Below are 23,344 nucleotides of genomic sequence, written 5' to 3' on the forward strand. Positions count from 1 at the left end.
TCCCCTGCTCATGCATTCCCTCTCTCTCTATAATAATAATAATAATAATAATAATAATAATAATAATAATATCACTGGTAATACCACTACCCAGATAAAACCACTACTAACTTTTTGGCATGATCTCTTCCATTCTGTTGTTCTTGTTGTTCTTGGCATATAGACAAAGCAAGAGAAGATACTGGCTCATAATGGGGGGTGGCAGTGGAAATGGTAAGAAATGATTAGATTGAGACTGCTGTTTTAGGGACAATGTTGATGAGATTTATTGATGGACAAAAGGAGGAAGGACATGATAGGCCAGGGATAGAATTGATGGAGAAGACACTGATTGGGGATATCAATGATGACTCCCAGAATTTTGGCCCGAGCATTTGTCTGTAATCTGTGTGTATGGGTGGGCGTACCTATAAGAACACTGAGTTCATTTATATATGGCTTTTAAAATTTACTGAATATTGTATGAATGTACTTTTTATGCTACAAATTACACTTCAGGGCCACCTGGGTGGCTCAGTCAGTTGAGCATCCAACTCTTGATTTTGGCTCAGGTCATGATCTTATGCTTCATGGGTTTGAGCTCCAAGTTGGGGTCTGTGCTGACAGCACGGAGCCTGCTTGGGATTCTCTCTCTCCCTCTGCCTCTCTCTGCCCCTCTCCCATCCTTTCTCTCTCTGTTTGTCTCTCAAAATAAATAAATAAAATTTAAAAAGTACCTCAAAATAATTACTTTGAATGGTTGTGTAATATTCACTCATATGAAGTATGGTAGCTTATTTAACTTTCTCCCTGTTGTTAGGCATTTAGGGTATTTCCCCCCACCCACCATAATATATTAACACCGCAGTGTCCTCAGGACCCACTTATTTCCTTGTTTCTTCCATTCAAAACTATTTAACCTGAGAGAATTGGCCAAGGTTTGCTGGATTTTTCAGCATGGCAAACCAGCCGGAGATGAAGTAGGTTGAGAACAGAGAGGATCATGACTGCAGGTCATCTTGGTTTCAGTCCTCCAAGGGGGCAGAGTGACGTATGTCCCAAACTGGACTCGTGTGGCTTTCAAGGTCATAGCTGGTGGTCACCGACAGTTGCTCAGAGGGACATTTGTCCTGGGGGCAGAGATGGTGCTGTCCCTGAAGAATGAAAGACCTGAGCAAAGCCAGATGGCATCACCACATTCCAACCGGGAGGCAGTTTTAAAGGAGACTCTCGGTTTTGTTTTATTTTGTTTTGAGGTCTACTTCAAAAGATAATCATGCTTTTGGGGCGCCTAGGTAGCTCAGTTGGTTGAGTATCTGACTTCAGCTCAGGTCGTGATCTCGCGTTTTGGGTTCGAGCCCCGGGTCAGGCTCTTTGCTGACAGCTCAGAGCCTGGAGCCTGCTTTGGATTCTGTGTCTCCCTCTCTCTGCCCCTCCCTCGCTCTTTCTGCCTCTCTCTCTCTCTCTCTCTCTCTCTCAAAAATAAGTTAAAACATTAAAAAAATTTTTAAAGATAATCCTGCTTTTAATCCATCAGGGTGGGATTCGGGTTGGAGGAAAGGGAACCCAAGGCAGAGCTTGTTGGGGAAGCTGAACTTTCAAGATGCTGTGTACCTAGCTCATCAATAGGATAAAAGCACCTAGACTGTTTCTTGGCCCCCGGTCTGGATAAGAAGCAGTTCCCTACTATACTGCCTGGATCTTTCTGGGAAGTTTGCACAGCTGAGCAACCAAGGCAAAATCCTCAATCTCTGGCTAGGAGGCAGGGGGAAGTCTGTAACTGAAACTGAAAACTTGTGTTCATTGAGTATCTCACCAACGGGTCGGTGTGAATCAAGAGAGGTTGGAAATGAGATAGGAACACTAGAAATACCCCTCTTTTTTAAACTTGTGGCCTGGGTACAGAAACAAGCACATTATTAAAATTGATTACTAACCATAAGCAACACTGTTCACATAGAGACGAGGGATGTAATAACTAGTGTGTGAGGAGCCTGACACGTTGGACAGTGTCAGAAGTGCGTGAATTCAATGAGGATGTGTAAATGGTATTTTTGCTTTGGCGGTAATCTAAAAAATACATATCTTTATCAGTTACAAACGCCAGCCTTCTATTTGCAGTGATCATTTGTATTTATTTTCATACACTAAAACTTTATTTTCTTAAGTTGTTACTCACACTAGAGTCCAAAATACTCTTATGGGTACATAGGTTTTTTGAAAAATGATAAGCATGGAATATAGAATCCTAATCTGAGCCTTGAAGAATGGGGGTGTTCAGATAAGCGCCAAGGACAGAGAAAAGCATTTCCACAAGAGGAGAGAGTGTGAGATCAAGGATGAGCATGATTCATTAGGGTACCAAGAGCTTGAAAGAATACTCCCATTTTCACGTTTTAAATACTGCCTCCTGACCCTAATATGGCAGTAGTTTCAGGAGCACTCTTACCTCTGTTTCCTTAATTACCTGCCTTTTTCTGATGGGTGCAGGAGCATTATGACATCTTTTTTCAGAAGGTAACTCTCATAGCCCCTTTTAAAGAGTCATCTGCTGTCTTTTTTTTTTTTTTCATTTTATTTATTTTAGAGAGAGAGCACAAGCAGGGGAGAGGGGCAGAGGAAGAGAGAGAGGGGGTGGGGAGGGAATCAATCTTAAGCAGGCTCCATGCCCGGCACGAAGCCCGATGTGGGGCTCGATCCCACAACCTTGGGATTATGACCTGAGCCAAAATCAACAGTTGGACGCTCAACCCACTGAGACACCTAGGTGCCCAAGAGTCATCTTTTGACCCTCATATTACTGATCAGTGTCTAGCATGAAACTTTCTTTGTGTGCCAGAATGTGAATTTTGTCTCTGCAGGACTTGACTTCTGAACAGTTAATGATTCTAGCAGAGACATCCAAAGGAGGGTCCATTGCGTCACCAGTTTGGGTGTTTGCCTGGTACTCAGGAAGCAGGTCGTCCACCAAGGACTGGAACACTAGTGGGAAATTGTCTTTTTTATGGACCAGCCTAATCCTGCACCTGTACTTTGTTAAAGATTTGTTCTCGAATGTCATTGATGGCCTCTTGAGTTATTTTTCTTTTGCACAAAAATCATCCCAGATCAATGTTCATTATGCTTCTTCATTTTAGTAATAAACCTAGGTTTATTACTAAACCAGAGTTTGTGTTTGTTAATTACATCAGGCCAGACTGTAAGGCTGTTTTTGTTCAGATGTAGGCTGACAAATACTTGGTCTTTTTCAGTCTTCTTTGTTAAGTAAAACTTTTTTTTCTTTTTCCTTGACAGATTCCAGCAAGATCATGGCAGAGCATAGCCACGTGCAAAAGCAGCTTGATTTACAAAATGGTAGCTTAGAGGCAGGCTTTGTGACAAATTCCCTGGAAGACGATTCCCAAAACGTGATGGAGAGCCTGAGCCCCAAGAAATACTCTTCCAGTCTGAGATTTAAAGCCAATGGAGACTATTCTGGCTCTTATTTAACCCTCTCACAGCCTGTGCCTACTAAGAGAAGCCCTTCCCCTCTGGGAACGAGTGTCAGGAGTAGCCCCTCCCTGGCCAAAATCCAAGGAAGCAAGCAGTTCTCCTGTGATGCAACTGACAAAAGCCTTTCCCTGAAACCACCTACCCCTCTACTCAGCACCTCCCCGTCCCTGAGCGGGTATCCACTTGGGAGAGCGGACTTTGATCATTATACCGGCAGGGACAGTGAGAGGTCCTTGAGGCTCACAGAGAAGCCTCCCTATTCCAAATATAGCTCAAGGAATAAATCCCATGACAATGTCTACTTTCTCGGGGGGCTAGAAGGCCGAAAGGCGTCCGGTTCACTCCTGGCCATGTGGAATGGAAGTCCCCTGAGTGACACCGGCTTCTCTCCCATCAGCAGATCGGGGGCGGCAAGCATGCCTTCAAGCCCAAAGCAAGCCAGGAAAATGAGCAGCCAGGACAACCTGACACTTCAGCCCAAGTTGACCCGACACAAGGAGCCAGCATCTGAAAGCATGGGTTTAAGAACTAGGAAGTATTCGGGCAGCAGCCTGAGTCACATGGGGGCCTACAGCCGCTCTCTCCCCAGGTTACACAGGGCCACAGACAACCAGCTGACACCCCTCACTTTGCCTCCCAGAAACTCCCTGGGCAATTCCAAACGAGCGAAACTGGGGGAAAAGGATCTACCTCACAGCATCGTAGACAATGACAATTACCTGAATTTCTCTTCTTTGAGCTCAGGGGCTTTACCCTATAAACCCTCGGCTTCTGAGGGCAACCCTTATGTAAGTTCCACCCTCAGCGTCCCTGCCAGTCCTCGAGTGGCTCGGAAGATGCTTCTGGCCTCCACCTCCTCCTGTACCTCCGATGACCTTGACAGGGCTTCCTATCAGGGGCCCGGCCCTGGTCATCTGTTTCCTCCTGGAGAGCTGGACAGAGTCTTCGCCACCAGGAGGAACTTCTCTTGTGGATCTGTCGAGTTTGATGATGCGGATCTGGACAGCCTCAGACAGGCCTCAGGAACCCCCCAGCCTGTCCTTCGGGAAAGGAAAAGCAGCATCAGCTCCATTTCAGGCCGCGAAGACCTGATGGATTATCACCGGCGGCAGAGGGAGGAGAGACTCAGGGAGCAGGAAATGGAGCGACTGGTAATCTTCTTCATCTGGCTTGACCTCACTGTTCTCTTGAGCGGCTTCTTGGAGACACGCTCCAAGGATATGTGTGGGCCTGGAGGATGTCCAAGTGCAGCAGCCACGGCTGTGCCTTTCTAGAATTCTGCTGTCCTTCCTTCTCTCGGTCACTCTTAGTGGCCACGTGTGGGTATTTGAAGGCCTCCCTGTCCCTAGTATTGAATTAAGTTGCTCGGCAGAGTCCTCTCAAGCGTAGATTCTTGATCAATGTAACAAGGTAGTTGTGCCTTTTACTGAATTTCTTCTAAGTCTTACAAACATGAACACTGTGAGTAAACCCTGACTTATATCCTTGATGTCATCAAATTCCCATGTGCATGGTCTGAAAGAAGTAAGCAGTGAAATCGTGACTCACTGGGAATTAGGCAATACATTTTTCTGAATAGCATGTTGTCTGGAAGGTCGAAAGGTTGGCTAAGTGTTGCTCAACCTTTTTTCTGTCCTGGACACATACACACACCACCCCCATCCTCCCTTCAGCAGTTCCTCCTAGTACATACAGTGACCCCCAACTACACATACAGAAACATTTTTTAAGTTGTCTTTTTCTACTTAAGGTGGATTTATGCTTATTGTGGAAAATACTGAAAATACAGAGAAAAGAGAAAACATCCCTTGAGAGTCCCGTTAATGAATGAGGACAAGCTAACTGCATTCTTATTATTTTTTTCTTTTAAGCATAGACCTTTTTGTTTATTTGTTTTTCAGGATGAACAGGGTCAGAGATTATTTTAACTCATTAATGATGAGTTGTTCCTTAATGAGGGATGCAGCAGGACGATAAAGCTGAGTTTACAAAAGTGTCAGAGTATCAAGCTTTAGTTGCTGAAAGAAAGTATGCTGGAATAGGATTTCTGAACCACAGACCAAACTCGATAATGTCCTACAGGACAACAAAATTGTAACATTTGGATTGTAGTGGACAGAAGCCATTTCCATCCATACGGAACAAGATTCATTTGGAATTTTAGAAAAAGAATCGTTTGCATCGCTTGTAGTTTTTGGTAGGTTAATATCTATCCTCACAGATATCCTGATCAGTAATTGGGAATGAAAACAAATGTGAGTACCTTTACAGAATTCTAAGTTCCTTGGGTGGGTCTGTGAGATGGCACTCCAATATGACGGTTCCCTTTGTGGTCATAAATAATCTCCAGTGATTCTTCATGGTCACAAAAAGGCATTGTATTTGGGCTTGATTCTTTGACATAAATTCAGAAAAAGTTTTAATTAGCACCTAAAAGACCTTCTTATGTAATGGATAGCAAACCTGGCTCAATGTTGTGCTGAACAACTCTTGCTTTTTTTAATGTGGTATAATTCACACATAATGTTACACTAGTTTCAGAGGTACAGCATAGTGATTTTGCAAATCTATACGTTACGCTATGGACACCACAACTGTAACTGCCATCTGTCACCATACAACTTTTTAATACCATTGACTATATTCCCTACGCTTTACCTTTCATCCCTGAACTATTATTAATGAAGTCAGAAAATTAGCTTCTATCTGATGACTTATTAAGGAATCTAGGAGAGCATTTCAGTGTCTTCCCTCACCCCAGCAATCTTCCTGAGATGATCTTAGTCACTCTTCTGTTCCAAGGGCAGGAAACCAACCTCAAAAACCACCTCCAGGGGCGCCTGGGTGGCTCTGTTGGTGAGGCATCCAATGCTTGATTTTGATTAGGTCACGATTACACGGTTGTGAGATTGGGCTCCATGCTGGGCATGGAGTCTGCTGAAGATACTCTCTCGCCCTCTCCCTCAGACCCTTTCTCTGCGTGCTCTCTCTCTCAAAAACAAACAAACAAACATCACCTCCAGTGCGTTTCATTTTTAGCACTTTTAAGTACTTAAGTTGGTGAATTTCTGTTTCCTCTAGTGTTCCCAAATCTGCTAAAGTTCCTGGAAGTCCAGGAAGTAACCTTCCTTACTGCCTGTAAAGCCAGTGCCTCAATAATGGGCTTTGTCATACTCCATGAGTTGAGGCTTATTTTTATGACGCTCTGGGTTTGGCCTCTGCTGCTTTCTCTCTAGTTGTCTGATTACATCCCAGTAAAAGAGAAGATAGATTCTCATTGAGCCTCTGCAAGTAATGTTATTGCAATTAAAAAATAAAGTGACTTAGAAAATACAGTTCTTCGGGAATTCTGAGGCACCAAGGAGAAAAAACTACCATTGAAAACAATGTTCCGTTTAGTTTGCAAAATCAAAGTCAACTAAATTGAGGATTAGAGATAGATGAAGGTGGATGCTACAGGGTTTTCCCCATCAGACAATAGGCCATCACATGTAATGCCAATGATTTTCCACAATGCATATGGCGGTTGGATTTCTAGTATCAGTTCAATGAGTTCTATGTAATTAATTCTTACTCCTCTGCATCTTGAGTCATTAGTTTGATTTCACAAAGTCATCTATTTATGGACTAAAAAAAGTCCTGAAAATCTGAGTTAGCCGCCTAGTGCTGTCTCATGCTTGTCTGTGCAGTGTCAGCTCAGAAACCTCTACCCACAAGTCTGTTCTCTGAAATCTCAAGAGTGAAGAAAGAGTATCTGGTAAAGTCCTATCCCCAAGGCTCTGAGACTCTTTCTTTGTTGAAGGCATGATACAGTCTATAACTTACAGCCAAGTGTCTAGGCAAACATGAGAGGAAAGTAGAGACCACTCGGTAAGGATAAGAGTAGGTAGCTATGGTTAATCTGTGGTGAAGTTAATGAGTGGTATAAGCAAGGAGAGTTAAAATCCTCTATCGGGGCATAGGACATTGGACTTATTTAATCAGCATTTCCCCTGAGGGTAAGAACATATTATAGAGGATGAGGACATTGGCATATATCCAAGACCTTTCTGTAAAGGGCGCCATCTCTGGACTTAATATATATTATAATATTTCACCTGTACCACATTAGCCTAGGGAAGGATGAGCTCCTCACTTGATTTGACAAATCTTTCTATGCCATTTTTGATGGTGTTGAGCTATTCATCAATAAAGGGCATAGCAAACCTAATTATTTCCAACATTCTTCTTTTCATAGGTCAAGGAACAAATCTTGCGCTTGCCAGGGGTCCTCTGGGAAAACTTAGGGATAGTTCATATATAAAAGATATCTTGGAAAACTTATTTGGTTTTTTTCCCCCCTGAATTTAGGGTCTGATTTTGGGAAGACAAAATTAAATATTAATCAGAGGTGATTTCGTTATGTGACTAATAAAGGATTGTGGATGCCTAAGAACAATATTTGCAATTTGCCTACCTAATAAAGCAACAATAGATTACTCTGTGATAAAGAGTAAATCTTAAATAATTAGGAAATGAGGAATTTTTTGGCATTTAAATATTCAGGGATATCTCTCAGCACAAAACACAAAAAAGTTACTCTTGTGAGATACTGAATCTCTGTTCTCTGGGCAGATCACATAGAAAAATAACCTTTTGTTACCTTTCATAAGCATGGGCTGATTTCTCCAAGATCAGTCTGTCATTCCAATATAGATAACTGCGTTTTAGTTTTATGTTAATAGGGCATTTGTCATGCAATACATTTTTTAAACAATTACTTTATGAGTAAACCCATCACAGTTGTGCAAGCTTTGCCAAAATTTGACCGTTTTAATTACATTTTCATAGACTTACTATTTGCAAGTATTATCAACCAAGTCAAAGCTCCCTTCGTGCAAACCTACAATTTAAAAAATTTTTAGCAACTTTTGTTCTCCATGGTCTTCTTTCAATTCTGGAACAACCAGATACTTTAAGACCATAGTACATAACTTACAGATATTGGAAATTATGTTTAAGCTGACACATCACAGAACATAATTACTATTGACATAAAAAGGTGTGCCACAATGATCATTCAGTTTAGTTGAATACAACTTCTATATTTTTCTTAATCTTAAACATAACCTTAGCTTATCTTTTCAGTAAACTAATACTATAAGACATTTTAAAAATGTCAGCTAAACTAGGGGCACCTGAGTGACTCAGTCAGTTAAGCGTCCAGCTTCGGCTCAGTTCATGATCTCACACTCCGTGAGTTCGAGCCCCACATCAAGCTCTGTGTTGACACCTCAGAGCCTGGAGCATGCTTGGGATTCTGTGTCTCCCTCTCTCTCTGCCCTTCCCTTGCTCACTCTGTCTTTCTCTCCCTCAAAAGTAAATAAACATTAAAATAAAATTTAAAAATTTAAAAATTTAGCTAAACTAATCTCTAGAAGAAAACAAATCCAAACTTATTTTAAATATGAAATTATGTGTGTGTTATACTATACACTGATAAAACAAGGAAAAGACATATAGCTGTTTTTTAAACCAGATTGTCAAATCACTTTGACTTGTGTGAGAATTTGTTTTGATCACGTAAACTTGTTTTCTTGCTTCTGAAATCAGCATTTTTTAAAAAAAAAATTTTTTAACGTTTTATTTATTTTTGAGACAGGGAGAGACAGAGCATGAACGGGGGAGGGTCAGAGAGAGGGAGACACAGAATCTGAAACAGGCTCCAGGCTCTGAGCTGTCAGCACAGAGCCCGACGCGGGGCTCGAACTCACGGACCTCGAGATCATGACCTGAGCCGAAGTCGGCCGCTTAACCGACTGAGCCACCCAGGCGCCCCTGAAATCAGCATTTTTTGATGCGAAAGTTCTTTCTCTTAACCATAAACATGTTTAAATTTTTAGAATTTCATTTTATTTTCTTCGAATTTTGAAAATGTTAGTTTTATCTAAATGCTAATTAGTCCCTGTAAACCAATCAGGACAGAGGTCCTTCATTTTAATTTATTATTACTCTCAGAAGGTCGGAAGATGATTCACATGTACCCAGTGATTTCCCCCCCGCCCCCCCCCCCCGAGGTACAGAGACACAGAGAAAGAACTTAAAGTTTAGTTCCATAGCTTTGGCTACAGGTCAGAAGTAAACACTGGAACATAAAATTTCACTGTTCCAGATCTCAAGAGACTGCTTGCTTTTCCACTGGGCACAAAGTATTGTCCTGATGTGAACTCACAGATAGAGAAACAACCAACAAATGAAAACAACAACAAACACAAATGCTCAGTCATCTGTCACTGAGCAAGGCTAGATTTCAGTCCTACCTGAGCATCCCAAGTGGCCAAACTGAAAACCAGATCCCCAGGCCTTGCTGCCACCAGTGGAGATAACCACTGGTTGTGTGCAAACCAAAACCCTGGTCAAACTTGGCCAAGAATCAGATACAAAAACAAAGCATAGCCAGAAAAGCAAAAACTGCAGGAAAATAGCAAGTCGGTGAAGGTAAAGTTCTCCTGCCATTTGGGATTTACCCCAGGAGCCCAGAGAAGCTCTGTCTGGGCTTCCAGCCCGTCAGATTTATGTTGTGAGCAATGCAATTTAATGGACTCCGTAGGATGAGTGTACTTGAGCATTTCACAGGCACCTCCAAGATGACAAAGCCTAATTTTCAAAAAAGAAACAGAACTCTCACACAAATGTAAAATGAATAGATGCCAAAGATTGAGTTAACTCATCGGTGAGGAAACCAAGCAGAGTAAGGCTGGTTCACTGAGCATAATATCTGTAGTACTTTTTAGCTAAGTTGTTTCATACCAGTGTTTCATCTGGATTTTTTTTTTTTACTTGCTCAATCTTTATGTGAAAGCTCAAGGTAGTGGTATTGAGTATTAAAGATTGAACCCTAATTATGAACCTCCAAGGGCCTATTATAAAGTATAATAATCCACTTTGAGTCTATATTAAATGGCCTTCAACTGCTGTGCTATTTGAGATGCTTAGTTTTTTTTATAATTTTTATTCCTTCTTTCTTGCTCTCAACTGCCAATTCTTGCCTTTGTCATTATGCCAACCTTTTCTTTCTTTTTTTTAATGATTTTAGAAACCAGATATCAAGGCTTGTTTAAAAATATTCCAAACTATGAGTTACTAGGTGCAAGTGAGGTCTTGAGAAGGCTCTGTGTGCATGAAGTGAGTGTATTTCAGTTTGCCAATCTTGTGACATCCTTTTGGGCTGATCTGTGGTTGTTTAAACTCCTCAGTTCTGAGCTGTTTTCTATGTAGAGGACATTAATGGATAAGATACCTCTCGAGGGCTAGGATGCTGATTCTTTGACAAACAGGATATTCTAGAGGCTAGAGAAATAATTGTACAGTAGACAGGCTATTCTTAAATTTTTTTTAATGTTTATTTTTGAGAGAGAGCAAGTGGAGGAGAGCAGAGAGAGAGAGAGAGACAGAATCTTAAGCAGGTTCCAGGCTCTGAGCTGTCAGCACAGAGCCCAACGTGAGGCTTGAACTCACAAACCATGAGATCATGACCTGAACCGAAGTCAGATGCTTAACCGACTGAGCCACCCAGGCGCCCTGACAGGATATTCTTTTATTCATCTCGTTTGCTACCTGCCTCCCTCCCAGTAATGTGGAGGTAGTGATGGCATCTAGTGCATCTTACAGTCCAGGGAAAAGACATTTTAAAAAGAAAAGGGGGAAAATAAAAAACTCTGTAGTAAACCCTGCTGCTGTTAAGAGTTTTCCTTTGGTTACATGGCCAAAAGCATCTGTGCGATATCATGGAGAACCAATGGATTCCCTCACACTGCATTGTAGCAATCCAACATTTTCTTTCTGGCTGATGGCAGTCATCTGGGGTGCCTTGATAAATAGCATTGTCGCCGTATAGAACTCAGTAGGGCCACGCTTGCTCTTCATTTCTCAGACACATTGTAATGTGATGCAGGTCTCTGAAGCACCACAGAATAAGGTTTCTGACTTTCTACATGCTCTCCCTTCCTGAAGACAAGGGTGGCTTTCTTTCAAGGAAGATACTAATATTCCCATGGTGTTATTATCTGAATAGGTGAAATGTCTGGGAAAGCAATTCTGTACTGTTTGGAAGATATTTAATTCTAATAGGTTCTCTGAAAACACTTTACAACTGAAGAATTGTGGGTTGTACAAGGCTGAGACCACATCAATCTTACTCTCTGCTATATATCCACCTCCTAGCAAGATGATTAGAGTATGGGAAGCATTGTGTATGTGGGGTTTTTTAAATGTTTATTTACTTTTGAGAGGGAGGGAGAGAGAGTGCAAGTGGGGGAGGGGCAGAGAGAGAGGGAGACAGAAGATCCCAAGCGGGCTCTGCACTGTCAGCACAGAGCCCGACGTGGGGCTTGAACTCATGAACCGCCAGATCATGACCTGAGCCGAAGTTGGATGCTTAACCGACAGAGCCACTCAGGCGCCCCTGTATACGTGTTTTTGAAAAGAGTAAATGAATGTTTTTGATACCCATTCACAACATTCATTCTGGCTTTCCTTATTTTGTGGCTGAAGGTTTTGCCCCTAGTTCTCAGACATATCAAAGTTAAGTTTATGTACTTAGTTCCAGGTAACTCTGAAACTCTGTGCAAAAGGACAAAAATATCCTCAGCATAAATGTATTCTTTGTGCTTCCAGAAGCGGGGTGATTCTCTTCCAATATGCCATCAAAAATGAAAAGATTAAAATGAGTTGCTTTTCCCTATTTTGAAAATTTCACAACATTCTTGGTAAGAACTGGTGCTCTCCAGGGTCATATAAAAACCAAGGCTGCAGGCCCCATAGTCTCACTTGTGTACTCTTGAGCAGACCAGATACCTAATGTTTCTAAGATTAAATATAATCTTACTGGAGTGTATTTAAGGAATTATAGCATTTTATAAAATAAATGTATATGTTCACTAATCTTAAGATGGTAAGGTGCAGATACCATTTTAGAAATGAGACAGTACAGGTTAGTACTATTCACTTTTGTAATTAGGAAAAATTGTGTGGGGACCCAAGAAGTGTGAGCCTCGTCGGGTGAAAGTCCCTCCACCTGTAGACGTGCATTGCTCCCTCTTCCTTGCGATTCCTGACTCCAGAAGACAATTTGGGCATTAAGACTTTGATAGCATTTCTCGGGTGGAAGCAGAATAGACAATGTTAAGAGCATGCCTAATGCAACCTAGCCATCGTATTATTTTTTCCCCCCTAAGACGAATGTGTTTGAAATGTGAAGGCCAGCTTAAGTATTGAGAACTATTTTTTCATCCAGTCTCATGGACTTGGAAGGCATCTCCTCCTGGTGTGGCCCTTCCTCTTGCTACATCCTGGCTATAGTTTTAATTTTACAAAAATGGTTGCACTAGTGGGAAGTGAGCCAGTTAAACTGCAGATGGGTGAGAGGTTGGTTTACTGACCAAATAGAGTTGGTGGCTCAGACTTTGTAAAGAGATATTTAGAAATCATGACTCACTTTCTATATTCTGCATCGGATTGTCTCTCGTTACATTAATCATTAGTTTAACCTTTGGATGTAGCATAAGCCTTAAATTGACTTGTTTCTATGAAGGCTTGCTTTTCTTAGCTCTGATGCTTGAAACAGTCTGTCAGTTCTCTGCCATTCTGCGCCTTCTTTCACTTTGATGCCTTACCTGGATGGTCTGTCGGATCTAGCTCAGAGATATAACGGAAACCGTAAATGTGAGCCGTATATGCAATTTTAAATTTTCTTACGCTGAGAAAACTTTTTGAAAAGATGAAATTAATTATAATATATGGGGCAGCACAGGATTAGAATGCTGATGTTATTATCTACTGCTTAAGTAAGCTGTCCAGGGGCTCCTGGGTGGCTTAGTCAGTTAAGCACCTGACTTTTGATTTTGGCTTGGGTGATGATCTCACGGTTTGTGAGTTTGAGCCCCACATTCAGCTCTGTGCTGACTGTGCAGAGCCTGCTTGGGATCCTCTGTCTCCCTCTCTCTCTGCCCCTCTCCTGCTTGTTCTCTCTCTCTCAAAAAACAAAACAAACTTAAATAAGCTGTCCCTTCTCTAAGCAGACTTTTTTTCATTTCTAATAAAATAAGAGTAAAATTCTGTAAGTAGTGAGTAATATGAAGAAGACTACTGTCTATGGTTAGATCCCTTTGGGTCATCAGAGAATAAACTAAAGACTTTCTGTATTTTTAAGTAGCAAATTGTTGCTATATATGTAGATGTTCAGTAAATATTGAAGGAATTAGAGGTGCCTGGGTTGTTCAGTCAGTTAAGCATCCGACTCTTGATTTTGGCTCAGGTCATGATCCCAGGTTCACAGGACAGAGCCCCATGTCGGGCTCTGTGCTGACTGTGGAGCCTGCTTGAGATTCTCTCTCTCTCCCTCTGCCCCTCCCCTGCTCATGTGTGCACACACACGTGCATGCTCTCTCTCTCTCCCACCCTCTAATACACACACACACACACACACACACACACATATATGTGTGTGTGTGTGTGTGTGTGTGTGTGTATATATATATATCATTCACAAATTAAGAGTGCCAGCTGTCCTTGGTTAACTGAGAGTAAAAACAGTTACTACATCTTTTTGTTCTTCTTCAATTGGATCACTAGGTGGGTAGAAGAGGAATTGGAAAGAAAAAAATAGCATTTAGCAATAGTCTAGTGACTCCACATTGGGGAAACACAGAGCCAAGGTCTAGGTATATGTCTTTGTTAACGATAGTCTGGACTGTTGCTATTAAAAGCAGGGTTCTCTATACTTGAGAGCAAACTCTGGGTTCTTGTTACACCAGCACTACAAGCTATTGCCTCTTGATGGTGCCACACATTTAAAGATTCGTGCTCAGACTTGAGGGATGTGTGCTGTGAATCTTCACATGGGTTAGCATTCTGGGCTAAACGCAGAAATAGATCAGGCACCTTGGACTAAGAACCGGATGCCATGTCTGCTAAGGAACGAGTCTCATCCTTTTTTAGGTGGTAAATCCATATAGGAAGGCTTGCTAACCAAATAAGAAGTAAAGCTCATAAATAAAATTCACAGAAAAATGTACAAATGATGAAAATTGAAAATAGAGTATATCAATACCAACAGGGTAATGTGGGAGTGCCAGTGATGCTTCACAGAAAAATGATCCCTGTATTGGTTGTTAAATTATCGAAATTAAAAGCCGTTTATGGATCTACCCTTTTAAAAATTTCTCATCCATAGTTTTAGTGACCATGCTGGCTAATTGGAATGTGAATTTTTCTTCCCCGATTCTAGAAAAGTTTATGGGAATATTTGCTATGAAGAGTACTTTTAAAGTTTGTGATTAGTTTTTCCACAAAAATTATAAAACAGCTATTACAATAGAAACACATACATGACTTTTTCATTGGAAGGATTTTATTAACCATTTCAATGTGCAGATTAAAATCTAACAGGCACTTGAAAAAAGTTAATCTCTTTATTTGAAGTAATTGTAGATTTACGTGCAATTCTGGGAAATAATTCAGAGAGACCCTGTGTACCCTTTACCCAGTTTCCTCTAGTGCTAACATCTTGAGAAACTATAGTTGCAATATCACAGCCAGTATATGGACATTGATACAGAACAGATCTATCACCCCAGTCTCTCCTGCAGGCCTCCTACAGCCTCTCCACTTTCCTCCTACTCTCAGCTCCTCTTTAACCCCTGACATCTGTTCATCTGTTCTCCACAGCTATAATTTTATCATTATAGGACAATTACATGCATGCAGTCATATGCTTTGAGTTTAGCTTCTTCCTCTCTGCATAATTCTTTGGAGATTGGGCCAGGTTGTTGCATGACATTCCCTTTTCTTCAGCTCCAAGTCTGGGATGTATGAGGTAAAGGAAATCACTGGGAATTCATTTCTGGGTCCCTAGCTGCCTAGCTGATCAGCTGCCTTTTCCCCATCTTTCAGTCTTCTTACATTTGTCCTATTTAGAACATGGCCAGGGTTCTTACATGTACTTGGTGGGAAGAATAGGGAAAAGTACCTCCTCTCCAACTTCCCAGAGGCAGAAGTCAGGGATGTTCATGTTTTAAGTTTCAGAACAGCCAAGAACTTTGCTCTGGTGAAGTCTAATTGACCTCAGGGGGGAAATCTTTATGTTTGGGAGCATGTTCTGTTGAAGAATTTGGGTTTGGAAAAACTGATGTTTCTCATTCGAAATTCCTAAGACCATATCCCAGCTCTGGGATTGTAATTTGGATTTTGAGAGAAGACAGTTTTAATAAAATACGGAGTCGAATGAAAAGGAACAAGTTTCCCAGACATGGATTCTGCTTTCATTTTGATTACAGAATAAGAAAGGCAGGATTCTGAAAGTCCATCTTTCTCCTTAGATCCTGAAAACAAAGGCCTAAATCATGTCACGCAGGATTGCAATTTTTTTTTTCAACGTTTTTTTTATTTATTTTTGGGACAGAGAGAGACAGAGCATGAACGGGGGAGGGGCAGAGAGAGAGGGAGACACAGAATCGGAAACAGGCTCCAGGCTCCGAGCCATCAGCCCAGAGCCTGACGCGGGGCTCGAACTCACGGACCGCGAGATTGTGACCTGGCTGAAGTCGGACGCTTAACCGACTGCGCCACCCAGGTGCCCAGGATTGCAATTTTAAAAGTTGTTCCGGGGGGCGCCTGGGTGGCTCAGTCGGTTAAGCGGCCAACTTCGGCTCAGGTCATGATCTCACGGTCTGTGAGTTCGAGCCCCACGTCGGGCTCTGTGCTGCCAGCTCAGAGCCTGGAGCCTGTTTCAGATTCTGTGTCTCCCTCTCTCTGCCCCTCCCCTATTCATGTTCTGTCTCTCTCTGTCTCAAAAATAAATAAACGTTAAAAAAAAAAAAAAAAGTTGTTCCGGGAGAAAGGAAAATGCAGTTACTTTCTTAACATCTCCAATAGGGAAAGAAGACTTGTCACTGTTTATTTGGCATTTCTCTATGTAAAACTGTCGCATGCTTTTTTGAACTTTAGCACATAGTATTTGCCATTGGCTTTATCTCTCATAAGTAGTTGCATTACAGAACTTTCAGTTGATGCATGATAGTCAACCCTTTCTTTTTTTACATGTTAACCTCTCCCACTTTTTTACTCTACCAACTTCTTGATGCATAAAAGGAGTCCCTTACTTTGTTTCGGGATAGATTCTCTGTTACGAAGATTCAGTTGTGGTACCTGTCATGCACTGATTTTGATTGAACAAAAGAAAATATTACCTACATTCTAAAAGTACGGCAGCAGATGGCATTTTATAAGTTATGATCCTTCAGGGGAAACAAACAAACAAAACTATCCTCTGGAACTTGGTTAAGCCAAGGTGAAAATGTCAACAAATGACAGTATATTAGACTTTTGTTGCGTTTCCTTTAATGATGTGGAGTAACACATTTGTTACACATTTGTTAACAGAAGGGGTTTAGGCACTTTGTAGATTTTCTTCTGGAACACTGTCCACGGAAGAGTGTTACTTCCAAAAATAATTGGCGTACTTTTTAGATACTATGTGGAAATTATGGATTACATTGATCACATGAGTTTCCTTTCTTTATGGCCAGTGTTTTTCAGTCTGTAGGAAGAAGTGCATTTTCTTCCTTCAGTGATCTGAATTGAGGCAATAATGTTACAGAGTCATTCATAATTGGCACTTTCCTTGAAGTGCTATCTATTAATATTTTAAGAATAGTTCACCTCAACCCTTATATTATTCACCTCAATTTCTTATAAAAGTAAAACTTCATCATTTGCATGTCTGCCAGTTGAGTTGAAATGGCAAAATGATGGCAAAAGGCATCAGGAAAAGGACTAAAATACAGAAGATCTGAGTTAGATGCTTCTTGTGGTGAGAGATTAACTTGAGTCTGCTGAACAAATTCAAGAAATAACTGGAGGTGGAAAATGCAAGTGGTAGAAAGCATTCTTGGTCTAAAAAGCAACAGGATTAATTAAATTAAGTGATAGTATTGTAGGACATTTTTGGTAAATGAAAATCAAAAATAAACATTACTTCAGCATATATATGTATTATATATAATTTATATAATTACATAGCATATTTCACATTACTGAATTATTAGATATATTAATAATTAAATATATCTGGCAAATGTATTAATGATTTAAAATGCTATATGCTAATTATATATACAAATACGTATCTATATATATATCTTAATTACAAGCTCCTAAAATAGGGACATAGATAGAAATAGTAGGGGCAAAAAGAAAAAAAAAGAAATAGGAGGGGCAAGTAGGTTTAAGAGCTGACACACCAGTGAGTAATGGTGATTAAAAAAAATAATCTGCAGTGTGAGAGATTGACTTATGAAATGAGATTAAAACAACTGAGTTTCTTTGTCTGAGTCTGAGCAAAGACAGGATATGATAAGGTCCTCAGGTATTTGAATGATGCACGTACTCATAGGGCAGGAACACTAATGGTCTCTCGAGTATGAGGTGTAGCCACAGGCAGTGTGAAATATAAATCTGCGTTTTATGTCAAGCATGAAGTGTGTGCATTGGAGAGGAACATGGATTTTTTGGAGGGCAGTTCTTTCTAAAAGTTACTCTTGCTGTGGGAAATCTATGTTGCCCTGTATTGATTGGGATACAGGGACCAAATGGCAGTGAGTGACTGAAAAGATTCCTTCCTCCCTGGGTTACTATGGCAACTGGGCAGCCCTCTGTTGCCCAAAGCTCAGGCATGTGATGCACCACACGGGGAGGGAGTTTTGAGCAGTGGAGGAATTTTTCTCTCCTTCCAGACTGGCAGAAGAACCCCACAGATCTGTGAATTTTTCAGGGAGACATTTGGCCGCATGACGTATTTTTCCTGTGTTGCCTTTCACTGAGAACAATTGGATTTGGCTTTTAGACTTGCTTGTTTATTAGTACAGTAATCCCCCCTTATCTGCAATTTTACTTTCCCTGGTTTCAGTTACCCACTGTCAACCTCGGTCTAGACCCAGCTGATCCTCCTTCTGACCTACCATCGGAAGGTCAGTAGCAGCCTAATGCTATGTCCCAAGACCTACATCATTCGCCTCACTTCATCTCATCACGTAGGCACGTTATCATCTCACACCACCATAAGAAGGGTGCGTACGGTACAATAAGATATTTTGAGAAAGACCACATCCCTACTTCTATTGCAGTGTATTGTTATATTGTTGTATTTTATTATTACTTCTTATTGTTCATCTCTTACTGTGCCTAATTTATACATTAAACTTTACCACAGATGAGTATGTATAGAAAAAACCATAGTGTATATAGGGCTCAGTACCATCGGTGGTCTCAGGTACATCCCAGGGGTCTTGGAACATATCCCCCTCACCTAAGGGAGGACTCCTGTATTCGTGATGGTTGCCTGGGAGCCACAAGACAATTATCTATTTCACTTCCATTTTTTTTTATGGAAATCCTCTTTAATCATTGATAACAAGCACTGAGCACTTGCCTTGTGACAGACACTAACTTATTCTTTAGAATAAAACTTTATCCCGCACACACTCCTTTACTGATTTCTCACAAGAACTCTAACGTTGGTGCCGATCTTATCATCTGTGTTTTGCAGACCAGATTATAGAAATTCAGAAGGTTGAACTCGTTCAGTGCTTCTGTGTTTTAAGTCTGGTAAGTGCCAGAACTTCAAATCCAAATCTTTGTTCTTCCCATTAAATCAGACTTAGACACAGGTTCTGCTCTGAAGATCCAGTGGTTCTGTGGGAGAGAGAATTCAATTTCCCCACATATCCTTACAATATATGGTTACAGAGAGAAGCACTGAGCTTTCTTCATGGAGTCCTGATATCTTTATTTCAAAGCTTTTCGTCTTTCCGCTCACTTTACTCCTAATTTTCCTGGAGAAGTGGGAGGTACCCCTTCTCTTACAGAGTATCTATTCTGCATGAAGGCAGGGCACACTATCCTAGATTCCCAAGGGCTGGGAAGGATGGGAAGTGAAGTGTTGAGCTTTGGTAACTTATTTGAGACTGAGAGTGCATTTTGGGTTTGAAGGGAGGTAGGGAAGTAGGATAGTAAATCTATGGGGTGCTCCAGTGATGATAATTTATTTTTTCTTGGGGCGGGGGGAAGGAGGGGATTTGAGTACATTTGCAGACAGAGGCAAAGGAGTCAACAAAGAAGAAATAAGAATGTAGGAGAGGGATAATTGGTAGAATAAAACCACAAAGATGGGAGGAGGGAATGTGGATGTAGTGATTCAGGCAGAGGACTTCACCTTGGAGAGACTGAGGGACTCTCCTTAGACACCTGTGCTAACACTTAAATTAAATGTAGTGTGTTTCAGAAACTATTATATATGCTATTTTTAAAATCCTCATGACAACCATACAAGAAAGATATTCTAGCAATTCCACGCTTCATACACAAAGAACTAAGACTCACAGAAGCTACATGACTTGCCCAGGGCCACGCAAGTAGCTACGGAACCAGCATTCAAACTGAAGCGGTCTGGCTCCAGAGTTCATGCTGTTAGCCACCGTGGTACATTGAAGAAAGGTGGACCCAATATATAGAAAGAGGTAGAGGAGGAAAGTTTAGGGCATTGAGCAGGATGACCTTGATCTCCTTAGACAGTGTGTTTGTGTATTTGAGTGCATTGACTGTATTTGAGAAAAGGGTACTGAAAAATCACCGAGTGCCCTGATTATCTGCAGATGCCTTACCCTCCCTCAGTATCTGGTTATCCATTATTATGGAGGCAGAATAGGAATACATGATACAAAATCCTGATAGTAGCCTGCACATAACAAATGCTTGATGTTCAAGTAGTAGCCGTCACATTATTCAGTAACTCTTCAGATAACTTGCAGTTGCCTCCAGAACAGATACAGTCATACAAAGCTATTGCTCTTTCCTTTGTCAGATGGGCCTCTCTCCAGTGCAGTCCTCCGATGGGGCACACACGTACATGCTTTTTAAATGATGGATGGCAGAATAAAGCGCTTCCCTGACCACAAGCCTGAAGGTAGACTTCCCAGGTAGACCGTAATATAAAATGTTCTTAACTAGACATTAAACTGACTTTTATAAAGATAATTTGTAAAACCACAAAAATGAAAACTCCTCACTTGTATATACAATTTCTTTATCAGATCAGTTGTCCTAAACTGATAAAAATACTACTAAGGCAGGGCTCCCCGGGGGCTCAGTCAGTTGAGCGTCCGACTCTTGATTTCAGCTCCGGTCGTGATTCCAGGGTCGTGGAATCAAACCCAGTGTTGGGCTCCATGTTGAGCATGGAGACTACTTAAGATTCTCTCTCTCTCTCTCTCTCTCTCTCTCTCTCTCTCTCTCTCCCTCTCTCTCTCTCCTCCCTGCCCCTCTCCCACACTTGTGCATTCTCTCTCTCTAACAAAAAAAAAATGTTTTTTTAATAATAATAATACCAAGGCAATATTCTGGAAATGTGAAGGCAAGTTACGAGGTTAAAGGACGCTTGTCTCCGCATAAGACTGCCCTCTCTTCTGACACCAAGCACAAACTGAGAGACTCCCAGAAACCACCGACAGGTTCATTAACTCACTAGAAGGTCTCACAGAACCCACTGAAAGCTATTAAAGTCAGGATTATCACTTATTACAGGATTATCATTTATTTATTTTCTTTATCTACGATAAAGGATCAGCCAGGGAAGAGATGCAGAGTCAGGAGGTTCCAAATGCGAAACTTCTACTGCCCTCTCCCTGTGGAACTGGGAGTATTAGTCTACCTGCATTGGTGCGTGACAGTACGCATGGAGAATTGGCAGCCAGGGAAACCTTCCTGAGCTTCAGTGCCCAGGATTTTTATTAGGACTTCATCATGTAGGCATGACTGATTGGTGGGTTGTCCACTTGGTTAATCTTATCTCCAGGTTGACTGATATCACATGCCTCCCAGCCCCCCCCCCAAAAAAAAATCACATGGTTGTCTTTCTGGAGTGGCCAGCCCTCACCCTGAGAGCGATTATCAGGAGTGTCCAACCTGATGCTAAACAAAGACAATCCTATCAGGTATGACATAGAGTACCTTCCAGAAGCCAACAGCAAAGGCCTGAGCCCTCTCTGGGCCAGGCCCATTCTAAATGACACAGAAAATAAATGAGCTGCCTTTAGTAGGATCCCTGAGGCTCTCATCTCTAACTTTTGGGCCCATTACCTGCTTGAAATTAAGCAAGGCTTATCAGTCATAATGGGCTTCTGTGGAGAAAACGAAAGAAAAAAATCTCTCTCAGGCTTAAAACAACATGGATCTGTTTCTCCTTCACTCTCCATGGCCAGCATGGGTTGAATGAGGTCTCTGCTCCACATTTCCTGGCTCAGGGTCCAAGTTCATGGAGCCAGCACCATCTGGAGTGCCACTCTGCCATGGCATAGCAAGACATGTAATGAATCATGCACTGGCTGTCCAGGCAGAAGTGACACACGTTGCTTCTCACACTTCGTTGGCCAATGCAAGTTTGGTGATCATATGTGGTGTAGGGGTGGGGAATTGAAAAGCCATTTTACCCTGTGTCCAAAAAGATGAGAATTGATCATAATTGCCCCAGGTACTACCCCAAGGGATTTATCTCTAAAAACCAATAGACTCACATAAAAGACTTTTAGCCATTGCTTCTGTTTTTTACCTCCCGATTGTCCCGCCTAAGTGAGACATCAGAATGTGTTCATGGAATCCTGGAAATTCTGCTTACTTGTGGTCAGCTCCATCTCATTCTGCCATCCACTTTTAGGCCAGGGCCACTGACTCTTGCTGGTGTTTCATTTAGGGTTGTTGGTATTTGCTAAGTCCTGATACAAAGAGAAAGTTGACCCAGTTCCCTGCGTGTACTTCGTCCTTCTTTCTCCAAAGAATCCCGTCTCTCTAGCCGCAGAATAGTTGCTAATCCCTGAGCATACTGTGTTATTCCATGCTCTATGCCTTTGCGCATATGGTTCCTTTATAGAAATGCCCATCCCAAGTTACCTGGGTGGCTCAGTCGGTTGAGCATCCGACTCTTGGTTTCGGCTCAGGTCATGATCTCACAGTTCGTGGGATTGAGCTCCTCGTTGGGCTCTGTGCTGACAGCATGGAGCCTGCTTGGGATTCTCTCTCTTCCTCTCTGCCTGCCCCTCCCCTACTTGTGTGTGTGCTCTCTCTTTCTCTCAAAGTAAATAAATAAACATTAAAGAAAGAAAGAAAGAAATGCCCGGCCCATGCCACTGTCCAACACCTCACACAGGCTCATATTTATCCCAAGGACTCAACTCAAATTTGTCTTCCTGGAATTTTTGTCTACTACTTCCTTATATGTGAATCTATTGGTTTTCTGTAAAGCTCCTTTACCACCCTTTGCTTTAATTGACGATTTGTGCCTTTTGCTAAGGATGTAAAGGTAGACTTGCTGTCTCTTTCCATGTGTGTATCCACATTAATGGCCAGAGAGTAACTTCATAGGTCTTTATTGAATCTCTAGGGCTAACAGGAGAGAGAAGTATGGCCCATACATAGCAGTTATAGTAGGTCCTCTTAAGAAAAAATACCTTCTTTCAATTAAATTATTTCTAACCACTAAAAGTTGACCCTTTCTTTTATATAACAAGTGACCCGACATAGTTACCTATAACGGAAGGAGTTTAGTAAAGATTTCAGCTGTGCTTGGGTATCAGCAACTGGTTTTTTGCACGGTTTGTTTGTGCATTACACTTACAGTCCTGTGGCCTAGACTGGCTGCTGTTGGTTACCAGGAGATGGATGGGGTTGGCAGATGGACGAGGTCCCTGATGGAGGGCTGTGAACTGCAGTGAGGCATTGCTAGACACGTTCCTCTGACAAAGAAAGAAAGCTCTGAGGTCAAAACACATTCAGTCTGCCACTTTTT

The 23,344-nt window shown here is 41.6% G+C and overlaps 1 protein-coding gene across 3 annotated transcripts in view; it reads left to right on the forward strand.

The window, feature by feature from the left end:
* Positions 1 to 23,344, forward strand: part of PHLDB2 (pleckstrin homology like domain family B member 2) — a 110,152-nt gene that overhangs the window by 14,811 nt on the left and 71,997 nt on the right. For all 3 annotated transcript variants that reach the window (XM_042999009.1, XM_042999010.1, XM_042999011.1), the window contains exon 2: positions 3,274 to 4,622. In XM_042999009.1, the coding sequence (XP_042854943.1) occupies positions 3,274 to 4,622 (1,349 nt within the window). The remainder of the gene's footprint in view (positions 1 to 3,273; positions 4,623 to 23,344) is intronic.

This window comes from Panthera tigris, chromosome C2 (genome assembly GCF_018350195.1).
Source record: "Panthera tigris isolate Pti1 chromosome C2, P.tigris_Pti1_mat1.1, whole genome shotgun sequence".
NCBI lineage: Eukaryota > Metazoa > Chordata > Mammalia > Carnivora > Felidae > Panthera > Panthera tigris.